A 20,203-nucleotide genomic window follows, 5' to 3' on the forward strand; every position below is an offset into this window, starting at 1 on the left:
CCACAAACCAGTTAGTTGCCATTAGCTCAGTGGGAAATGAGAGTGCTCATGCTCTCTCCAGGAGTGCTACCTGGACAAACACCTGCATTAGCACACAGCAGAAAACAGCCCTGGGGCTGGGGAGAGGAGAACTCGCCACCAAATTCAGCTGTGCTGGAGTCACTGGGCCTTTTTACAAACAAAATCTTTTTGCACATGTCACTCAAATCCTTTGTCTTTACCAGCTCCATCTCTGAATTAAGCTTCAGTATCTTGCTTGGAGAAATATTATGCAAGACAGGTAAAGCTTGAATAGCAGCATAACGGAGCCGACAGTGCACAGAACTCTAGGTTGACACTTGGTTGTTTCCAACATAACTTACAAATACCTGTAAGTCATTAACTGTCATAGTTTAAAAGCACAAAGCTATTCAGCATGTCAGTCAACATGGTATTTTTGTGTTTCTTGTTCATTTAGGAATGGCCTTGGCCCAGTGAAGGAAGGAGAAGCACAGTATGCTGTTGTCCATTGCACTGGCTATATCAAGGCGTGGCCACCAGCAGGTGAGTGTCTCTCATGGGAGGTGGTGTGCACCACACTGTCAGTGACACCTGAAAACCTGGCTCAGCTTTCTTTGCTTCTAGAAAAACAGGGTGAGTTTTAGTGGGGTCACCAATTAAAGCTCATCTTGAGAAGCTCTTGATAACAAGAAATCAGTTGTTGTTATTTACTCAGGGCATCCCCATTTTTCCATGTGACACCTTTCTCAATTTCATTGGCACAGAGCAACTGTAGGAATTGTCAGTAATGCAGGATTCCAGCAACTGAGAACAAAAGTTTTGAACCTCATAAACCAACATAAAAATGGTCTGATTTGAAGAAGGTGGATGCAAAGCATGTGTACCTCTAGAAAACACCAGCTAATACTTTACACTTAAGTACTGAATTGCAAGCACCTGTGTATGAAAATGTGTAATTCCAGCTTAGGCACATGGGTCTTCACAGTGATGGTGTTACTTGAGAATGTTCAGTATTTGTGATAAATTCTGGTTTGAGGCTGTTTTCTTGGGAATAATTCTTGGCATATTGCTTTGAACTACAGAGAAAAACATTTACCTACTGGAACTCAATATTACATATGGGAGTATTTACCTTTGAAAAATTCAAAGAGGAGACAGAGGAGCTCATCCAGACATGGTTATGAGCAGGGTTATTTGACCTTGGCGTTTTCAGGAGTTGTAGAGGCTGTTTGCAATGTGACAGTGCTGCTGGCATGAATCAAACCAGGAGCTGTCCTGCCCTTTTGCGGTCGTGTACCACAGCCATAAATCACATTTATCCAGAGATGATGAGTGCTGAGAGGTGGTTTGTACCAAGTCTTTGCAGTGGGGTGCAAACACCAGCATGCAGATGTGAATTTCTTGTTGGATTTCTGCTGAATTGCAGCTTGGGAAGCAGAGGAAAACTTCCCCTCTTGTTGCTAATGGGATTTAATAGGAGTGAAAATGTTCCAGTGTCACTTCTCTCTCAAAAGAGTGAGAGCACTGTGTGTGTCAGGTGCTCTGAAAGTGGCAGGTTTTTTCTATTTTGTTTTCTTCCACAAAGAAATTAACTTTTCTATTGGTAATTCCAAACATAATTGAATTCAACCGTGATAAACAGGATGTCTCTTCAGGAATGTGCAGGTTAAATAAGATTTCTTTCAGCTCCTTGCTTAGCTTGAATGAGAAGCTTGCTGCACATTATGGGATGTTTAAAGAGATCTAAAACTTCAGGGGTGTATGTTGCTAGTGCAGAGCTGCAGATGCATGAACCTGCACTAGGTTATGAAATTGGCAGCATGTGCCCTTCAGCCACCATTTCTGCAGGACAGCAGGTGTGCAGTGCAGGAGTGTGGGATTAAAAGGATCTTCTGGATCTTTGAGTGCCCAGTGGCCAGGTATCAATCACATTGTAAGTTCCAGTTTATGTTAGTGAGATGTTTTCCCTGTCTCCAACTCTTCCAAAACCTCACTGCTTTCCCACGCCTAATAATCTCTATAATTTTCAGTCCTCATTATTTTATGGGAAGCTTTTATTTCACTGAAGATCAAGTGGGAGTTTTCCTATCTTGTGTCTCTGTCTCTCCAGTGTTCTGGTGCATTTCCAGAAGGAGATCATATCCTGACAGCCTGGACTTAGCACAGATAATCCAGCCCACTTCTTCTGCTCTCCATTCTCACAGCGCATTCTCTTTATCCGTGTGACTTTTCTCTGCACTTGTTTGTGTTTTCACTTCCCAAAATGCAGGTCACTGGCACTATACACTATTGTTTCAGATGAGATTGTAGTGGTGTATAATGCAAACAGTATCTCCTGTCTTGACTGGCAGTGTATGATACAGCATCCTTCTCTTCTGTGTAGTGCATCCTGCTGGCATCCTCAGTCATTTGATGTATGTACCAACCTGCCTTCTCCTCAGTTGTCAGCTGCAGATCTTCTTGCTTTGAACTGTGTGATGTTTCAATTAGTAATACCAAGTTCCATCCCATTTCTGTTGCTGTAGCTTATGACTGTTATTAGTCCCCAAGTGCATGCTTATGCATTTAGTAATGTTGGATTTCATCCCATTTCTATTACTCCACTCCTCAAAGTCACATGGTGCTCCCTTATGATATCCCAGTGCTCCTCCACAATGTTAATTTCTCCAAGCTATAGCACAATCCTAAGGGATGTTTTCGATTTTTGATGGCCTTGTGTGGAATTTCAGTGGTCTTTTATGTTACCATCCAGATTTTTATTCATATTAGTCATGACTGAGTGCCTTTTTCAGGGCACATAGTGTTGAAAATTGGGGCCTTTTTCATGAATGTTTATTTGCCCTCCCAGTCTTCCCTACTTTGTGCTGGTGGTTGTCATGCATTCATTGACTTTCAGGGTTGAGTGGGAATATCCATGGGCTGAATTTTTCCCCTATATTTTTAGGTAGATAAGTGGTAACATACTGCATTTCTTCTCTTTTCCTGTGGTAATTCTGATGTGTATAATCTGCAAAGCAAATGAAATAACTGCAGCACTAATGGAATTTGCTAAGATCTTTCTACCCTGTAATAAAATTACATTTGTTCAAATCAGTTAGAGAGCAGCAAGCCCTGGCCTTTGCATCATCTCTGGATTCTTTGAAATAAATGGGCCTGTGCTAAATCACTGTTTAAAAATTCATCTGTGGAAAAGATAATTTTCATTTATTTTTCAATTGCCAAGTGGGCACTCTAATGTAAACTCCAGATCCTTTTCTCTCAAAGCATGCAGTGTGGCATGTGCATTATATAGGTAATATACAACACAAAACATACTTTCAAAAACAAAATAACAAATATTTAGCAGATGCACTTAATCTGTACTTAACCTCTTTAGTTTAGCACTTGTTATTTTCTCTTTCTGGGTTGAATTGCATTGTCTGTGGCCAATGTGTAATTTTTTTAGTCCCACACTGAATATAACAGAATCAGTGGTGATACAGAAATATCAAGAACTGCTCTGTGATCATTATTAGTGTGACAGACTATCAGGTTTGACAGTGTTGCTGCAGTGAGAAGTCTATGCAAATCTGTGAAGTAATCTGGGTACTTCAAATACGTAAAAAAGAATAAACTACAGACAGCTGGCACCAGTACGGTGGCATATTTTAAGGACTGGGTTTTTTGTGTTATGGCTGAGGTCTGTGGTCAACATGAGACATTTTGCACATCTTGCCTGCCTTTGTGGTTTTTCTCACTTTTATGGAGCAGCAAAGCTCAGGTACTTGCAGACTGCCTTTAGCCCCTTTTTCACTGACAAATGGAAGAGAAAACTCAGGAAGCATCATGCCTCATCCTCTCTTCAGGCTATGTTTGTTAATGGCCCATTCATTTTCCTCCATGGTGCCTGAAAAGAGAAGGGTAAAACTAAGATCAAGTGCAAAACCCAGCATGTGATACCTACATGCTTATATCAGGTAAACTTTGTTTGGAAGTCGAAGGAGATAGGAGTCAGGTAATCCAGATGGACATTCCAACCAGTTATGTTGCATGTGAGATTGAATAGTGAGAGTGTAGAGTTGGGTTATTTTGAACGAGGTAGGAGGATCGCTGGTTTGGAACTGGGTGAGCACCAAATCCAGCCTTTGTCCCTTTGTTCCCACCAAAGCAGCACAGCTAGAACTTGTGATCCTTAGCCTAGACAGTACTTCAAATTCATAACCAGTCACAAAACTGAGAAATGCTGACCTTCTCTTGGTTGTTCCATTTTCAACTTAGGCAAGATTTGCTTTTCTTCTGTGTTTTTTTCCCCTTTGAACATCTCCTTCCTGGAAGGAAATGAATCTTCTGTGGTCCATATGATATTTTCCTAATAGGTTGTTTTTTTTCATGCCATAACAATTGATGGAAAATATTTGGTGTAGAGAGAGAATATACAGTCTGTCAAGATGTTGGTTGTTTTCTGTAAATCAAAGCCAGGACCAGCAGAAAAGCACATAGTGAAGAAGAGGCTTAGATAGATACTTATTTCAAAAGCTTTCAATAAAAAGTCCCAGAATAATGTCAAATTCAGATAATGTTGAAATCTTTTTTTTCTCTTTAGTTAAAAAAGAAACATTTTAGTCTTCTAAGTCAGACTTACGGTAACGTCTTAACCACAGCATGCCGAAGCTGTTAGGTTATTTTTAAAGTTTTGGCCAGAATCTGGACATTTGTGCAAAGTACTCCCTTCTTCCAATACAAAACAAAGTAGTTGCCTGAATATTCCTTGCAGTGCCATCATTTTCAAGGCTTTATTTATTTTTTTAAAGAAAGAAGAATTTAGTTTTTATTAGGATTTTCCACAAGATTTTTTTTTCCTTGGTATGCCATAAACACGCACAGCTTTTCTTTTTATGAAAGCCTTTTTCCATTGTTGTGCATGGGAGATAGTCACACAGTGCAGTTCCATCCCCAAGCAAGTAACCATTAGAAATGGTTCTGATGGAGACAGACATTAGCAGGGGATTGTTAATGATCTCTGGACACTTAGCTTACATCTTTCTAAAGACTCGTAAATCATTTAATTTTTATTGTAGTGAAATAAAACCACAAGTCCACTAACACTGTTCTGTGTCTCACAGAGAATATGGGGCAGAAGGGTAGAGAAAAAAAGGCAGAAGATGAAGCTGTTCTGGTGTTGAAGCCAAGTGGAAGCTCATTGGGAAAACTGAAAAGTTCCTTATGTCCACACAAACACAAGCCATTGCCCTGTGGGAAACTGTTTGCTGGCATAAAGGACATTGGAAATTAAATATAACCTCTGACGGCACCACATTCTATTTGTGATGCTCAGTTGCAGGCTCAGCTTTGCAAATTGTTGATATTAACTCCAGCAAGCACAGCACTGTGTTTATTATTCAAGAGGAGCGTATATTTGGTGTTGAGAAATAAAGTCTCTTGCGGGGTTATGCATAAAGAATGTGAATAACTAATGTATGTTTATGTTGTTGATGTCCCCTAAAGATCAGTTTCATGGCTGCATTCCTCCAAGCTCTTACTTTTTTTAGAGATAATGATGGTACTTGGCGGTGTCCAGGAGCAAAATTACATTATGTTAAGAGCTGGACAAACTGGTATTAAGTGCAGTGCACATATCTTTATTTACCTGTCCATATTGGAGTATGTTCAATAAGAAGTGTGCTAAAGCAAAAGTAAATTTCTTCTACAAATGCATCCTCCCATATAAGCACAGGCACAGCTGAATCGTTGGAACTACCAGCAGAAGAGTAAAGAAAATAATTTCCCTCTATGAAATGCTGCCAGTAATGGCACCTACATTGCAAAGGAGCACACAATCATTTTGTCATATTTTTTCTCTAGGCACTTCAGGGAAGGGTTAGCAGTCCCCCCTGGATCATGTATTGATTAATTCCAGGCAGATTGGTTTTTATTCATAGAGTGTCTTGTGGGATAACCCAACTAATACATTTTCCAATGTGTTATACAGACTGAATGTAAACCACCTTGGGGAGGGAAAAAAAAAAAGGGTGAAAATTATAACAACAGCCTCCCTTTGTCAACAGAGTGACATCAAAAATAATGTTTCTTAGCTAGGTTTAATTTTGGAGATTGTTTATGTTGCTTTGAGTTTATTTGAGTTTATTTGGGCAATAGCGAGCATGGACCAAGTTCCTAAAAATGAAAGCATTGTTGAAAGCTGCAGAAAAAAAGATTATGCAAAGTGGAAGCCATCCAGCTGTATCTTTGCTGTCCTTTGCAATACTCTGAGCCACTAAGCAAATGATTGAGAAAGCTTTTGAAGTCAAGGGAAAATACTTTAAATTTGTCCTTCTCAAATGAAAAACTCTGTTTAAAAGGGATCTTTTGGTAAAGGTTATCCAACTGCAGTGCCTGGAGTTATTTCATTGAAACAGCTCTTGTTAGATGGGACAATAATGCTCCTCTGTAAAACTCTTGAGATCCCTTCATAAAATCCTAGTTATCAGTCAGGGGCTACAAATGAAGCTGTGCCCCCCAGATTCTGAAATGAATTGCAGAACAAGTTGGAATATATATACAAAAACATGAGGGGGTTTCTTTTGTACACTGTGTATTTTATTTTATTATATAGCTCAGTGAGGACCAAAAAATACCTGTAAAGTGCTATTTGGAAGCTGATTGTCAGATAAGATTCAACTATTTTGATACAAAATAACTTCCTTAGAGATGACTTCAGTTCATTTGGCAGCATTTATAGTCATTTTTCAGAGGTGTCATTTAAGAAAGTGGTGTGTTGTCATCCTCTGCACAGTCCAAAGATTGACTTACATTGGGAATTATAAATTTAGAGAATAAATTGGCTGTTGTTTTGTAATTGATAGCTGCTTTGCAATTAATTTCATTAATGCTTGTAAGTGCCTCTTAAATGATTCACTGCCTGTTGTGACTGATTTATTTGAAAAGCCTCGTGAAAGAGTTTACAAATCACTTAAAATAAGTCAGTGGTTCACTCTTGGAAGTTGTTTTTTCAAGTGCTTTATAGGAAATTGGTATCTCAAAACTGGAGTTGGGAAATAGCCTTAACTAAAAGCTTAGCCAACGAGCAAGTAAACAGTGTTAATCTGGATGTTCCTATTTCTGAAACACTGAGATGGAAAATAGTACACATGTATGTTTTGAAATTACTCCTGTGTTTATAACAGTTACTCCTGTTACACAACTGAAACAAGGGCTGTTAGCAAAGCATCCGCATTTTTTCAGTCTTTCAGCGTAACAACCCAGATTTAGTCCATTATAGAAAAAAGTAATACCAGCTGTTAAATATGAGCGTAAAATTAGTGATTAATTTAGGTTGTGCCTTGTTTATAAGGCTCATTATAAAATGTTATTCACAAAGGAAACTGAACATAGTGTGCATGCACTGACCATTTAAGTGACCCCATGGTTCCAGTAACATGCTGCAGAACCGTACTCATGGAAATCTTACTGTCCATCTCACTGTATAATGGAATTTTAGTATCTGCTTTGTCTTCAGCAGCCAGAATTGCTGCCATGGGTCCCGTGTATGCATGTGAGGTATATAGGATTGAGCATAATTGAGAAAGATCATCTAATCTGAACCCAGAAATAATAACTGAATCCTAGAGAAGAAAATAAAGTTATTTTTTGTGATTTAGAGCATCTAGAGCAGTACAGAACCAGGTCAGGAGCATCTATGTTTATCCCAATTTCCTAATTGTAACAGTATTTATTATCATTTACTCTAGGAATGACTATACCAGAGGAAGATGCTGATGTTGGACAAGGTAGTAAATATTGCCTTGTGGCAATAGGAAGACTTCAGGTAATGACAGTCTTTCCTTATACAAACTATTTCTGAAAGCATGATCACTGTTTTGATTTAGTTGTAAAAGATTTGTGCAATGTTTTGGTACTGGACTGTAAATTCTAACATGCCTCCAATATATAAAGTGCCTTGATGTCTGTCTGTCAGTCACTTTCAACAGAGCAAAATGAAACCGTAATTTTGGTGCGTGTGTGTACTTAGTCCACTAAGAACAGCAGAGATACTTCTGAAGATGAGTGTGTACAGATCTACCATTCTTTAGGGTGTGTAGGGCTGGGATATTGTAGATAGTGAGAAACATGGCTGTACAGGTGCTGCAGATGGTGGGTTAAAGTGGCTCCCAAAGCCAGTGATATGCTCCCTGCCATTTTTCCATTCATTCTCTCTCTCTGGCTAATCAACTACTTCAAAAACTGTGATTGCAGGAGGTATTCTGAAAATGGCAAAGATAAGGTAGACAAGAGGCACTTCAGAAATCACAGCTTTATTCTCAGTGTGTGTTGTGTTGTGCATTCAAATGAGATGTGAGATGAAGGAACTGAGAGAATAAAATTTTACTTCCTTTTTGTCCAGACAGTTGCAATTGTTGTAGTGTATTTTCTTCCTTTTTTTCATTGCTGACAAGAGCTCAGAGCAGCCGTGGTGAATCTCCATCACCACAGCAGGGAGGGTAATTTTTATCTTCCTGGTCTGGGAATTCTGCCACGGGGGAACGTGTCTGAGCCTCTTGCTTGATCTCCTGCACTCATTGCCATCTGCTGGGATGGTATCACTCCTTCAGAGGAGAGGTAGAATGACCTTTCATTACAGCACAGGTGCCAAACCCATCTTACCTGAGGTGAACAGCCTGCAAATGTGAGCACTTCTGTAGAGTGGGTCTCCATTGCCATGGCAGAGCTACAGAAGTGTTGCAGGATGGTTTTTAGGTTAATCATGCTTTCATAATCAAGAGTAATATATTCTACTAACAGAGAGAAGGAAGTTATGGGGATTCATATGTTACAGCTGCCAAAGGAAGATGATTTCCAAGAAAATCACATTAATAATGTATGGAGTGTCAAAGCATCTGTTCTGTCAGAAGAGCCATCAGGGTATGTGAGGGAGGGCAGGAGGAGGCTCTGTGGGTGGGTTAAATCACGGAGGAGTCAAGGTGCTTAAAAACTCTGTTAAAAACTGTTAAATTTTGTTCTCGTAACAGCAAATTGAAATCTTCTGTACAGTTAATTGGCTAATCAGCTTCAAGACAGTAAAAAAGGAAGAGATTTTGCTCATTTTGCATTGGGACCTTGTTAGCAGAGATAGCTCTGGAAGTTGTAATAAAACCAGTGGTCTCATTTGTAGCCCCAGTAGGATAGAATGGATATGAAATGGCCTGATTGCACAGATTTCATGCAGAGACCTGGAAATGCATCACTCTCTCTGGTGAGATTTAGAGGACTGTATTTTTTCATTATGAGCAGGCACTTGCTGGCCTAACATCCCCTGCCTCAGCCTCTGGAGGACTTTGTTCAGGTTCCGTGGTATTTTGAGTAAGGTTCACATCACCTGAAATATGGGTGCTTAGTCTGCACAGTCCTGTTGGATATGTCTACAGATAGTGTGTTGGCTTCTTCTAGAGACTGACTCTCCTATCCTAAAATGGGAGGACTGCATTGTCCTCTGAACATCTGTCATTCTTGGTTGACAAAGGTTGGAACCAAGATGCCTAATGTGCTGCAAAGTGAGATGAATCCAGCTGGACTTACATCCTTACTATACTATACTACACTCCTTCTTGGGAATTTCTGATGTATTTGTTTTTCTCCTGTGCTGTTAAGGATAGATGAGTGTCGTGGGATGAGGTATTTGGTCTGCAAACTAGACTAAAGGATGTTCTGTGTCATTTATCTGCTGTTGTTTTATGTATGACTTCCTTCAGTAGTGAGGAGTCTGCCAATAGATTCTGTTCTTTAGTTACTTAACCAAATTTGACTTGAAGTGACTGTTGTGTGGACTTCCTTGGTCCTAGGTAACCAGCTCTCCAGTGTGCATGGACATGAATGGTATGTCAGTCCCCACTGAGTTCTTGTCTAGGCACAACTCTGACGGAGTCATCACCTTTGTCGACCCAAGGTGCATCAGCGTCATTGGCTACCAGCCCCAGGTCTGTGACCACTGGGAAGGTGGAGAATGGTTAGAGCTAATGAAGAAAATTCCATTTGCAAACATGAAATCTTTGTAGATGATAATTCATACGTCATGCACTAAATGCTTTTCATTTTTCTTTGCTGTCCATGCATCTGTAAAATTTTGGTTTTCCCTTTGGTATGTGGGATATCTTTTTATACCTTTAGTTCTGATAAGAATTCTAACAGCAAAGTGCTCTAAACCTTGCACAGCTTTACAGTGAAGACATTTCTGTGATAGAAAGTTAACAGTGCTTGGAGAGAGTTTTAATCCTGTAGACCTTTGCTTCTGCCAATCTATTGAACAGTAAGCAAACATCATTTGTGGCATATATTTTCCTTTAGGCTTACATCTGCTCCTCTGAACAGGAGGCTAGTACAGAACTGAGCAGAATAGTAAATGAATTCCTGACTACCACAACTCACCCTCAAATAACTCCCAACAGTTGCAATTTAAAGGCAAAAATAATTTCTTGTTCATTTGTTTTTCAATTTATTTTGATTTTAGATAGCCTTATAATAACTATTTTTACAAAAATTATTACCATAAAATGAACTGTAGTAGAGAATGTCAGTCTCTTCAAGGCACCATTCCACAGTTATTAAAAAAGCACTTCAAAATTTTTTGTACATACATATATCTGTGCAACAGTACAAATATAACGTAGGACATGATGCCTGCAAACCTTGTTTGTGTGATTCATCCCTGATTAACTGACTAGTCACATTAAGGGTGGTAGACCTGGATAACTTGCACATCTGCTCATGGATTTGTGTTGTGGTTTGGGTTTTTTACGCAGGTTTATGTTTTGTTCTAGGATCTTCTGGGGAAAGATATTCTAGAATTCTGCCATCCTGAAGATCAAAGCCATTTGCGAGAGAGTTTCCAACAGGTGCTGTGTCCTGCTCCTTTTGTTCCACAATTCGTTATTTTTGGTACTATTTTGATTACAGAAGCAGCTCTTATTTTTAGCATCTCAAGGTATTCTGTTATGCAGGAGGAGTGCCAAGATACAAAACAATTTGTTGGTCAGTTTAGAAATTGGTTAAGCTGCATAATAAATGGTAGTTTATTATGCAGCGTGTGTTGATAGTATTTTCAGAAAATAAGTCATCTAGTTATATATTTTGTTTTATTCTTGCAAAGAATTGTTTGCTGCACAGGGTGAGCTGCTTTGGAGATGCCTGTGTAGATCCCTCTATGATAAGTGGTAACCAAACTATTTACATTCCAAGATGGGTTGTTGATATGGCAGTAGTTACACCCCTCTGTGATGCTGGACTGTTTTTAACTTAGTTCTCTGCTAGCATAGGCAATGTGCTTCTTCATGTACTTTAATGGACTTACACCACTCTACATCAACAGGTAATTTTGCCCTTTTCCCTGTTAGAAATTGAAGTGTAGAGACAAGTAACAAAAAAAAAATACAACATATAGAAAAAGTTAATAATTTGGATTAGTTTTTACCATGGGCCACAACTACATCAGCTTTATCAATGGCATCTATTCCATTGTAGAGCTTTTCTGTTTCAGATTGGTCTGGGCCATGCAGGAGCAGTGCTTTCCCCAAGCTGCTCTGCTTGTTTCTGGGCTTTTCAGTGCCTTTGCTGCACCACTAGAACACACAGCACAGGACATCTGATTACTGAGGCTCAGTTATCTAAGTGGTTCCAGGTTTTCTGACAACAGGCTTACAGCTCATCCAAGTTTTGTTGGTCCGTCTCATTTTGGATGCTGATATGTATTTTCAGCTGTGAAACATGGATATGAAATGACTTCTAAATAATTCACATAACCAGCTATGTATTCAGGCATGGCATGAAAGAACAGAGCTTGAAGAGCCTCTCTGGGGAAAACAGCTAAATTCTGTTCAGTGTCCACAGAACAGATTGTGAAACTGAAGTTATGGTCTCTGCAGAAGTGTTGGAGATAGTGTAAGATATCAGTACTCCTGAGCTATTTCTCATCATCCCCTCCCTCAAGCAGGGGCTACCAGTCCCATGGCTGATTGAGTGAGCACTGTGCATCCACTGCAGTGTCCCTTGCACAGACTGAGTTCAAACAGCAGCTGAAGGCTTTTTAAATTCAAGATGTTGGATCACATGCAGAAGCCTGTCACAGCTCAATGCTTGAAATAGGTCACCACACCCAGACATCTTCTCTGCCCCACCTTGGCTGGGGATATGATGCTGTGGCTGAATCCACCCGAGGGGTACCTGTCACCAGGAGTCAGGTCCTGCTCTCCCTCTTCTCTCCTCCCTGACCTGCTCCCCACCCTTCCTGCTGCCCTGATACTGGCACAGATGGACTTGCTGGGTAGGCTGAGGGACTAACTGCTTTTGCATGGAGCCAGCTTTCAGCTGGTTCAGCTCCCTGCACTGGTGCCTGATCGCATCAGCGGCGCAGGAGCAGTGAGAACACGTACGCTGTTTTTCACTGGTGCCCAAATGATTGATTCCACTAATCTATCCAAGAGACAGTGACAGAGAGCTGCTGGATAATAACACACCAAACAGCCGTCTCCAGTGAATCCATCCAGTGACTGCCTGGGGCTCAGCAGGGCTGACTAACTAACATTGAGTTAATGACTTGGTCCTCACTCTGTTCACTGGAAGGGAGATCAGGCCTTGGGGGGTGGGCAGAGTGTCCCTGAACTCAGTTGCTGGGGACTTCCACTACTCGCTGTTAGGCATGTGCATAAGTGATTTGCTGGAGCATGGACCTACATGATTTGCTTAAGGTCATAAAAAAAGACAGCAGGAAAAAATGTAATTAGAAGTGAAAGCTCCTGTTCACTCAGTCTGTGTCCAATCTATGAAAATATTGTGCTGTTTCTTTAGTGGGCAATTCCTTTTTGGGTATATTTTTGTTCAGTACAGAAGCAGTGTGATTAGGGCTGTTACTCCAGTCATGCAATAAAACACTGAAGCAAACAGTTAAGCTTTGCACCAGGTGGTTTATATTTCGAAAGAATGTAAGAAAGTAAAGATTAAACATTAGCCTTGAATTTTTTGTGCTATTTTGTTTGTGTGCACTGTTTTAAGACAGTTCAGAATTTTCCCACCAGCACTCTCTGTACCTTATGTATTATTACAGAATTAGTGTTTGCTTAATCAAGACTTCAGGACAATAGATCACTGCAGTTTGTTTTATTATTGTTTCTTTGGCCTTAGAAATATCTTAATTAAAAAGGTAACTGTGATTTCAAATAAACTCCTTTTTTTTTTTTTTTTTTTTTGACTAAAACCCTCTGTAAACTTGACACTTCTAATTTGCTGACAGTATCAGAACCAGGTTGGTGCATAACAGAGGAGGGAGGCAGGGTTTTGCAATTTTTGGTCAACTGCCAGTATCTATCTCAGAGCTTTTACTTCCTTGGGAAGATAAATTCATTCATCAGGGTGGGAAAAATCAGGCCAAAATAAGATAGTCTCAAGGCCAAGACCAACAAATAGTATCAAAGGGTCCAGAACACAGCTATGGGATACCCAGTAGGTTACTTTTGGGATTGCACACTTTAATACCAGCTCTGTGGCTTTTACCCTGGGTGTGGTGGTAGAAAATTGCTGATAAAAGAATGTCGCTCAGTGAACTCAAACTACAAAAGCATTAAAAAATCCCAATAAAACCAACCAAGCATTTACTTCAATATGATTTTGAACTTTCCTGGGCTTTGCTAAATCTTTTTGTGTCTTGTAGTTGCACTCTTCCCATTTAGTCCTATATCCAGTTGATTAATTTGAAGTGCAAACCTCTGAAAAAACAAGGTTGGAGCATTTTTCTTAATCCAGTTTCTTGTCAATAAAGACAGAAGGTAAATAGTAGGATTTCTACTTTTAGAAAATACAGGCTGCAGATAGCTAATAAAAAGTAAATTCCAGGTGTTAAGGATTAAGAATCCATGGAAAGATGTAATATTTATTTGCAGTAGACCTTCCCTTTCCTTCCTTGAGGCACCTCTGAGATAGCTTGGTGGAAAAGCAATAAAATATAAACAGAGATAGTCCAGGAAAGTGCCAGCTGAATGACTTAAAACCATGAAAATTTTCTTCTGGCTTAAACCAAGATTGTTGGATGACACATGAAATGCTGTTACAAGGCCGGTGTGTGAGGATTGCTTTGAGTGTACTGGAGTTGGCAGCTTCTTAATTCTAACTTGGTGCCCAACTGTTGAACAAAACTTCAGCTACCAAACTCAGGATTTGAATTGCGTTTTGCAGACATCTGAATTCTTAGTTACAAACAAATAGACTGTCCATGCAAAGATTTTGCTCTCTTGTTTTCATTAATACTATTAGAATGGACAGTTGCTTATCAGTGTTCTCTCCATTCAAACACTGGATTGCTCTTTTTTTCTTCTGAAAGCCCAAAGAAAGTGTTTGTTGTTAGCACTCTGCCATCCTAGAAAGTCTTTTAGTGTGTTCGGTGGGGAGGAACCAACCCCTTATAGTTTCTAAAAAAACCACCAAACAGCGAACACCATTGTGTTTAAGCATTGTGCTACATTTTGATGCTGATGTGTGATTTGGTATATCACATGTATGAATTGTATAGCGAGGTATCCAAGCAGAAAAGCAGACAGTCAATGTCAAAATGGCTTTTCTTGTGATCTTTTGTTTTAGCTGCAGTAATTGATTTATGGTTTACCTATAAACATTTAAAAGATCCTCAGTTTGGTTTCTGTCACTCTCTTAATAAGTGCTTCACATTAAGCATTCTTAAGCTTTCCCTGTTGGGATAGCAGCACGACCTGAATGATTGTCCTGAATCTGTATTCTTTTTCTAAGCAGGCTGGAAAATGGCATTTTATATGACAAACTGTGAGGATTTCATTCTGAAGGAAAAAGCTGCAAACATGAATAGGATTTTGCTTATTCTCTCCACCTGTGAATTTCTCCAATCTGTCCTTGGCTTTCTGTAATTCAAGTTTAAAACATACCAGTTGCTGCTGTTTACTATTCATTTGCACAGCAGGTAGCAATCTCCTTTTATTAACCTTTCCAAATGGCTTTACAGGTGGTGAAACTGAAAGGTCAGGTCCTGTCTGTGATGTATCGTTTTCGCACCAAAAACCGGGAGTGGATGCTGATCAGAACCAGCAGCTTCACGTTTCAGAATCCTTATTCTGATGAGATTGAATATATCATCTGCACCAACACTAACGTAAAGTATGTGCCTTTCCAGGTGCTCGTGTACATGGTTTTGAAAGAATCGTTACCATTACTTTTTGCTGTAAAGCAGATTTTGATTTTTTGGTAGCCTGTCTCTAGCTGCCTTTGTTTCTGTATAACAGTAAGTGTGTAACAGGGTTTTTCTGCATCATGAGATCTCACAGTGTAGCTGTTTCTCTGTGTCATTATCCTGAGATGCTTCCAGGGCCTGGCTGCACTGGGGGGAAAACGTCACTTATCTGTTATGTCATTAGACAAACCCATTGATCTCGGTCCAGGCTGCCTTAAACTAGCACAGAGCTTCCAGCAGCAGGCCAGCTGTCCTGATACTGGAGGAAGATTAGCCTGATTCCTAAGCCAAAAGAAAATTCTGTGTCCATGTTCATTGTGATCATACCATTCTGTAGTCCTGGCATCTTCTGCTAGAACTGTGTCTACTCTTATGACATAATGAAGCTGGGAAAATGATTTCCTAGTAGACTTGAGTGAGGAGGGTTCCTGGAATTCAGTTTAGGTCTGTGGAATATCCCCAAACATGGGGACAATCCAATCCATATCTTAAAATGGAAATGAAATCATCCTGTCTTTGCATTACTATTTTCGAAAATCTGTCATTTGGCTTCTTAGGAGGAAGTCACCCTTGGAGTATGATGGAGGTTCGTCACTGTGGACTGAGCAGAGCTGCTTTTGGAGCCTCCTGAGTTCTCAGCCAGTAACTGCAGAAGTTAATCTGGCCTCAATTGCTTTGTAGTGTGGGGATTTTTTTAATAAATATTTCTTCTTTCCAGTATGAATTTAATGTATTCTTAAAAATCAGTCTGCTTCTGGTCTGACCAGAGATTTTTTTTGCCAAGTTTTTAGCTGTGAGGAAATTACTGGTTTTAAGATCTCAGCCTGTTAGACTGTATATCCAAAGTGCTGAACGAGCAGTCTGCTAGTGGAGCTGCCTGCTGATTGCTTCGCAGCAAAACCAAACCCCTGGGGCTTTGGCATTTGAGCTTGGAAAGCTGGCAAGTGCCTCTGGGTGTTCCTTGTCCTGCTCCTTTGGACATGGCTCATACCTGAACTGAAAGGACCGTGCATTCACTTACCTAAAACCTAGCATCACAATTGTTTTGCTCATTTTTTTTCTCTGCATACTCGAAAACTTGGGCTTAAACAACTGAATAGTGAAGTTCATTGAAAATAGGAAAATGTGTCTTGAAAAGACAGCTAAATATCTCCCTGTCTGCACTGTGCATCAAAAGAGATATTTCTATATTTCTGCTGTCCTGTAATACTTTTCCAAGTAATTTGTATATGCAAAAACAGACCTGCAAAGTAAAAAAACCGACTTCTGAGATTTGTCCCGGGCTGGCTTAATTGTGCTTTGTTCCCGAGAGGCCACAGGTGAAAAAGTGGGGCTGGAGACTTATGTTGTGTTGACTCTGGGAATGCTTTTTTTCTGAGCCTGCACTACACTGTTCAGCTTGGCACCGCAGCACTCACTGTGAGGAATAGGACAGTGCCAGCTCCTGGCTCTGGTTCCATCTCTCTTGCTAGGTTTGAATAACAACCCAGAAATGCTGACCTAATATGGAAGTTGCCTGCTGCTACTTTGACAGAGGATGTTCCCTCTTTCCTGTCATGTTGAAAATGTTCTGAAATGGGCAAGATACATCCCATTATATGTCTGCTTTTGAATAGTAGAAAGAATGCATTATTCAAACCGGTTTTGTTTTCCCCCCTGTTCTCTCCCAGTTCTCAGACAGATTTCCAAAGAGAACTTACTGTAAAGTACTGATGTTCCTGCCTGTATCTGATTTTATTTTCTTTTATTTTCACATTTGGGGTCATGTTTTGACTTAGGATTTCCTAGCTGCCTTGGGGAGTTGTACGTCACGGTGACTGGTGATTTCCGCCTTCTCACTAAGCTCCTACTGGGACTTGTGGTTTGACCCCATGTGCGTGGCCATCCTTACGTGTCACTGGAAGTATCAGATGCTCTGGGTCCAGCAAGGTGCTTCCCATGCAGACCAAGAAGGGCTGCCTGCCTCTGCCCAACTGAAGGCAATTCTACACAGAGATATATTTTGATTTACCTATTACTGTGATAACCTAGGCAGCTCCATAAAATACAGGTTTGAGGCAGTTAAAAATTCAACAGTGTAGCTGAAAGATCTAGGTTTAAATCAGTTGGTCAGTGAACAGCATTTTTGCAAAAGACTGTAGAGGGCAGTGGTGGTTCCAGTTGTGGAGGGATTAATTGATTTTTACTTTTATTTGTTGGCTTGGTTTGGTTGTTTTGTTTCTTCTTTTTTCTCCTTTTTTTTAATAAAGATACTCCTTTGAAGCTTCAAATAGTCAACCTTCCAAGCTTGGTTTTGGTACAGAAGGATAAGGAAACATTAGGTTCAAATGTTCACTTAGTTCCTTGCAAAAAAAGAAAAGAAAACTTCTCTCAGTTTCACTTGGGTGTAGGCATCCAAGAGAAACTTCCTGGAGAATTGGAGCATTTAACGTTTTGCATTTGTGCTGCGTTCGGCTGAAAAGAGAAGTCCCCCATTTGACCACGTCTTCCTGTGTAGTTGGGACTGTTTGGTTTCCAAAGAGAAATAATAATTATGATCAGCGTTTATTTAATATACAGATAGAGCAGTGTTTGAATGAAATAATGTCATGGTGACAGATTATGTAATATATTTTATATATATGTATATATCTCTCTCAAAATAAAGAAGAGACATATTTTTCTGACCTTCATATAAATTCTGATGTTTCATTTTTGTAAACCTCAAAATCACGCACTGTGTGAATTTATGAATCCTGTGAGTGAATTTATGAATCCTGTGAGTGAATTTATGAATCCTTGAGTCCTGAGTCTCAAGACCTTCTGTCTCAAAGTGAGCTGGCACAGGTCCCTGCTGGAGGCAGCCTGCTGGATGAAACAGCCTGCACTTTGTGGGAGAGATGCTTTCTGTTTCGGATTCTCTGGGCCAAACTATAGAGCTCAGCTATTCTGATAAAAATCCAACCTGTGGTAGTGGTGGTAGAGACTTACTTTCTCATGATCTCGTGCCATCTGCAGGCTCCCTGGTCCTGGTGTTAGACAGACCCTTTCACTGGGGTAAGTTGATACTGTAGGCTAAAAGAGGGAGATACTGAGAATTTCTGAAAGAGGAATTTTGCAACAGCAGCCCCAAGGCTTTTACTACTCCACTTTTGTCCCAGCCAGATACAGGAAGCACGGGTGCCTCTATTACATAAGAAGAGCTTGGTAGGGATACAGTAGCACTGTTTCTTTCCCACCGTAGAAACTGTTAACTTCAAAGTTTTTTAGTTATTGTGATGCCTGGAAAGGGAAGTGGTGACTTCAGTGTTCATAGACATTAACTCCTCAGAAATCCTCTCCAATGACAAAAGAGCTTTCACAGCATCTTCACTTTTCCTTCGCATACCTTTTCTGAAGTAAATTTGAATTAACTATCAAGGCCTTTAGATTCACTGAACCATTCCTTGTTCAAGCCAAGGGTTTTCCCAGTTTCATACTGAACATGTAGGTGAGCCAGGAGTTCCTGCAGTACAGACAGAACCCTCTGTTGACCCAGACAGTACCACCTCACTTGCTGTACTGGGTATCCTGTAGAGCCAGGAAGTTTCTTTCGTTTACTCCTTGAACCTGTGAAACTGAAATTGAAACCAGGGACAGTTTGGAATTTGGTTTCAAAGTGAGAAGACATTCTGAGTTTTGCCCAAACTAGTGCTAATTCCTTGTTTCTGTATCATTTTTACTGTCCAGCAGTTGGATGACTGAAGAGACCTGCCTGTGTTGGCTGTTCAGTCAAAAGGGTGGTGAGATGGCAGGGTCTGAAGCAGCCACCACAGCAGTGCTCAGCTCTCCCTGGTCAGCTGCTCCAGGAATTGCTGCACAGTTTCTTCAGGTTTCAAGCATCATTTAAACTATTTATGCTGTAGAAGCCAACAACAGCAGAAGATGCTAACCTGGCTTTGCATTTCAGTCTTAATTAAGTACAGCATAGCTTGTACAGAGTTCAGTAAAGATACACACAACTGTTTGGTTTTTATAGGAAATGGATTTGGGAGGTTGTTCCCAAGTTCAGTGCTGTTAATAGGATGTGATGTTTATATTGTATTGCAGCTTAATGAGTATTAGAGATGAAAGATAGAGAAGGGCAAAGGAGCACTAGGTTAGAGAAGTGCCTACAAAACAAGTGACTAGTAAGTGTGCTGTTTTGTTTGGCTCATTTGTATGTATAGGGCTGAATCAAGAAAACATACTTTATAAGGAACAGAGGAGACCTAATGTGCTGTTTATTGACACACGAACCAAGTTGGTGGTAATAAAAACAAATGAAACAGTGTAATTAGCTTTCACGTTAACAACAGGATTTAATGGGTGTTTATTGTCCACAGGGTGGTATTTAGAAACTTCCCCATAGATTCCCCATGATTAAATTACCTCCCATAGTTCTGTTGGAAAAGTATGCATTTTATGCTTGTGAACAAAGAATGTCTTTGCATTCCAGAGGTAATTTTTAGGAATTTTCTGTTGGCTAAAATAATATGGAAAATCCATGGCTCCCTAATGACCTGGAGGACTGCCTTTTTTTGCATCTTGCTCCTAGGACAAAAGTGATTCCCTGTTGTAGTGGTTTGAACCTTGTTTTCCCCCAGAGGCTAAGAAAAGTGGTAACCCCCAAGGGGTGGAAACCCCTGGAAGTTTTGAAGTCCTGTCCAATGGGCGCTCCTGCAGAAATGTAAACATACCACAACCAGACCGGAAGAGATGAGTTGTAGTTTGGGTAGTAGAAGAGTAACCATGTTGTAGGAGCCACGAGGAAAGGGGCCCAGAGCCCCTCGGGGCCTCTGGGGCCCCCAGCCCCAGTTGGGGGCTGCAGAGACTTGGAACAGTGTTAAGCTGGACTATGTGTCTGTAGCTGTGAGCTGGCAGATGTTTTCTCCAAACTGGGCAGCAGACGGAGAAAGCAGCAGCCGGCACTGACCGGAGAAGCGATGGCAGAGAGCCAGAAGAGATAAGACGGAGCAACAGAGACATGCA

At 40.3% G+C, this 20,203-nt stretch overlaps 1 protein-coding gene across 4 annotated transcripts in view; it reads left to right on the forward strand.

Annotated features, from left to right (window-relative positions):
* Positions 1-20,203, forward strand: part of ARNT2 (aryl hydrocarbon receptor nuclear translocator 2) — a 98,888-nt gene that overhangs the window by 57,379 nt on the left and 21,306 nt on the right. For all 4 annotated transcript variants that reach the window (XM_027644315.1, XM_027644314.1, XM_027644317.1 and 1 more), the window contains 5 exons: positions 458-543; positions 7,728-7,804; positions 9,816-9,950; positions 10,791-10,865; positions 14,990-15,141. In XM_027644315.1, the coding sequence (XP_027500116.1) occupies positions 458-543; positions 7,728-7,804; positions 9,816-9,950; positions 10,791-10,865; positions 14,990-15,141 (525 nt within the window). The remainder of the gene's footprint in view (positions 1-457; positions 544-7,727; positions 7,805-9,815; positions 9,951-10,790; positions 10,866-14,989; positions 15,142-20,203) is intronic.

The sequence above is a fragment of the Corapipo altera genome, unplaced genomic scaffold (genome assembly GCF_003945725.1).
Source record: "Corapipo altera isolate COAL_440 unplaced genomic scaffold, ASM394572v1 50, whole genome shotgun sequence".
In the NCBI taxonomy this organism is placed as follows: domain Eukaryota; kingdom Metazoa; phylum Chordata; class Aves; order Passeriformes; family Pipridae; genus Corapipo; species Corapipo altera.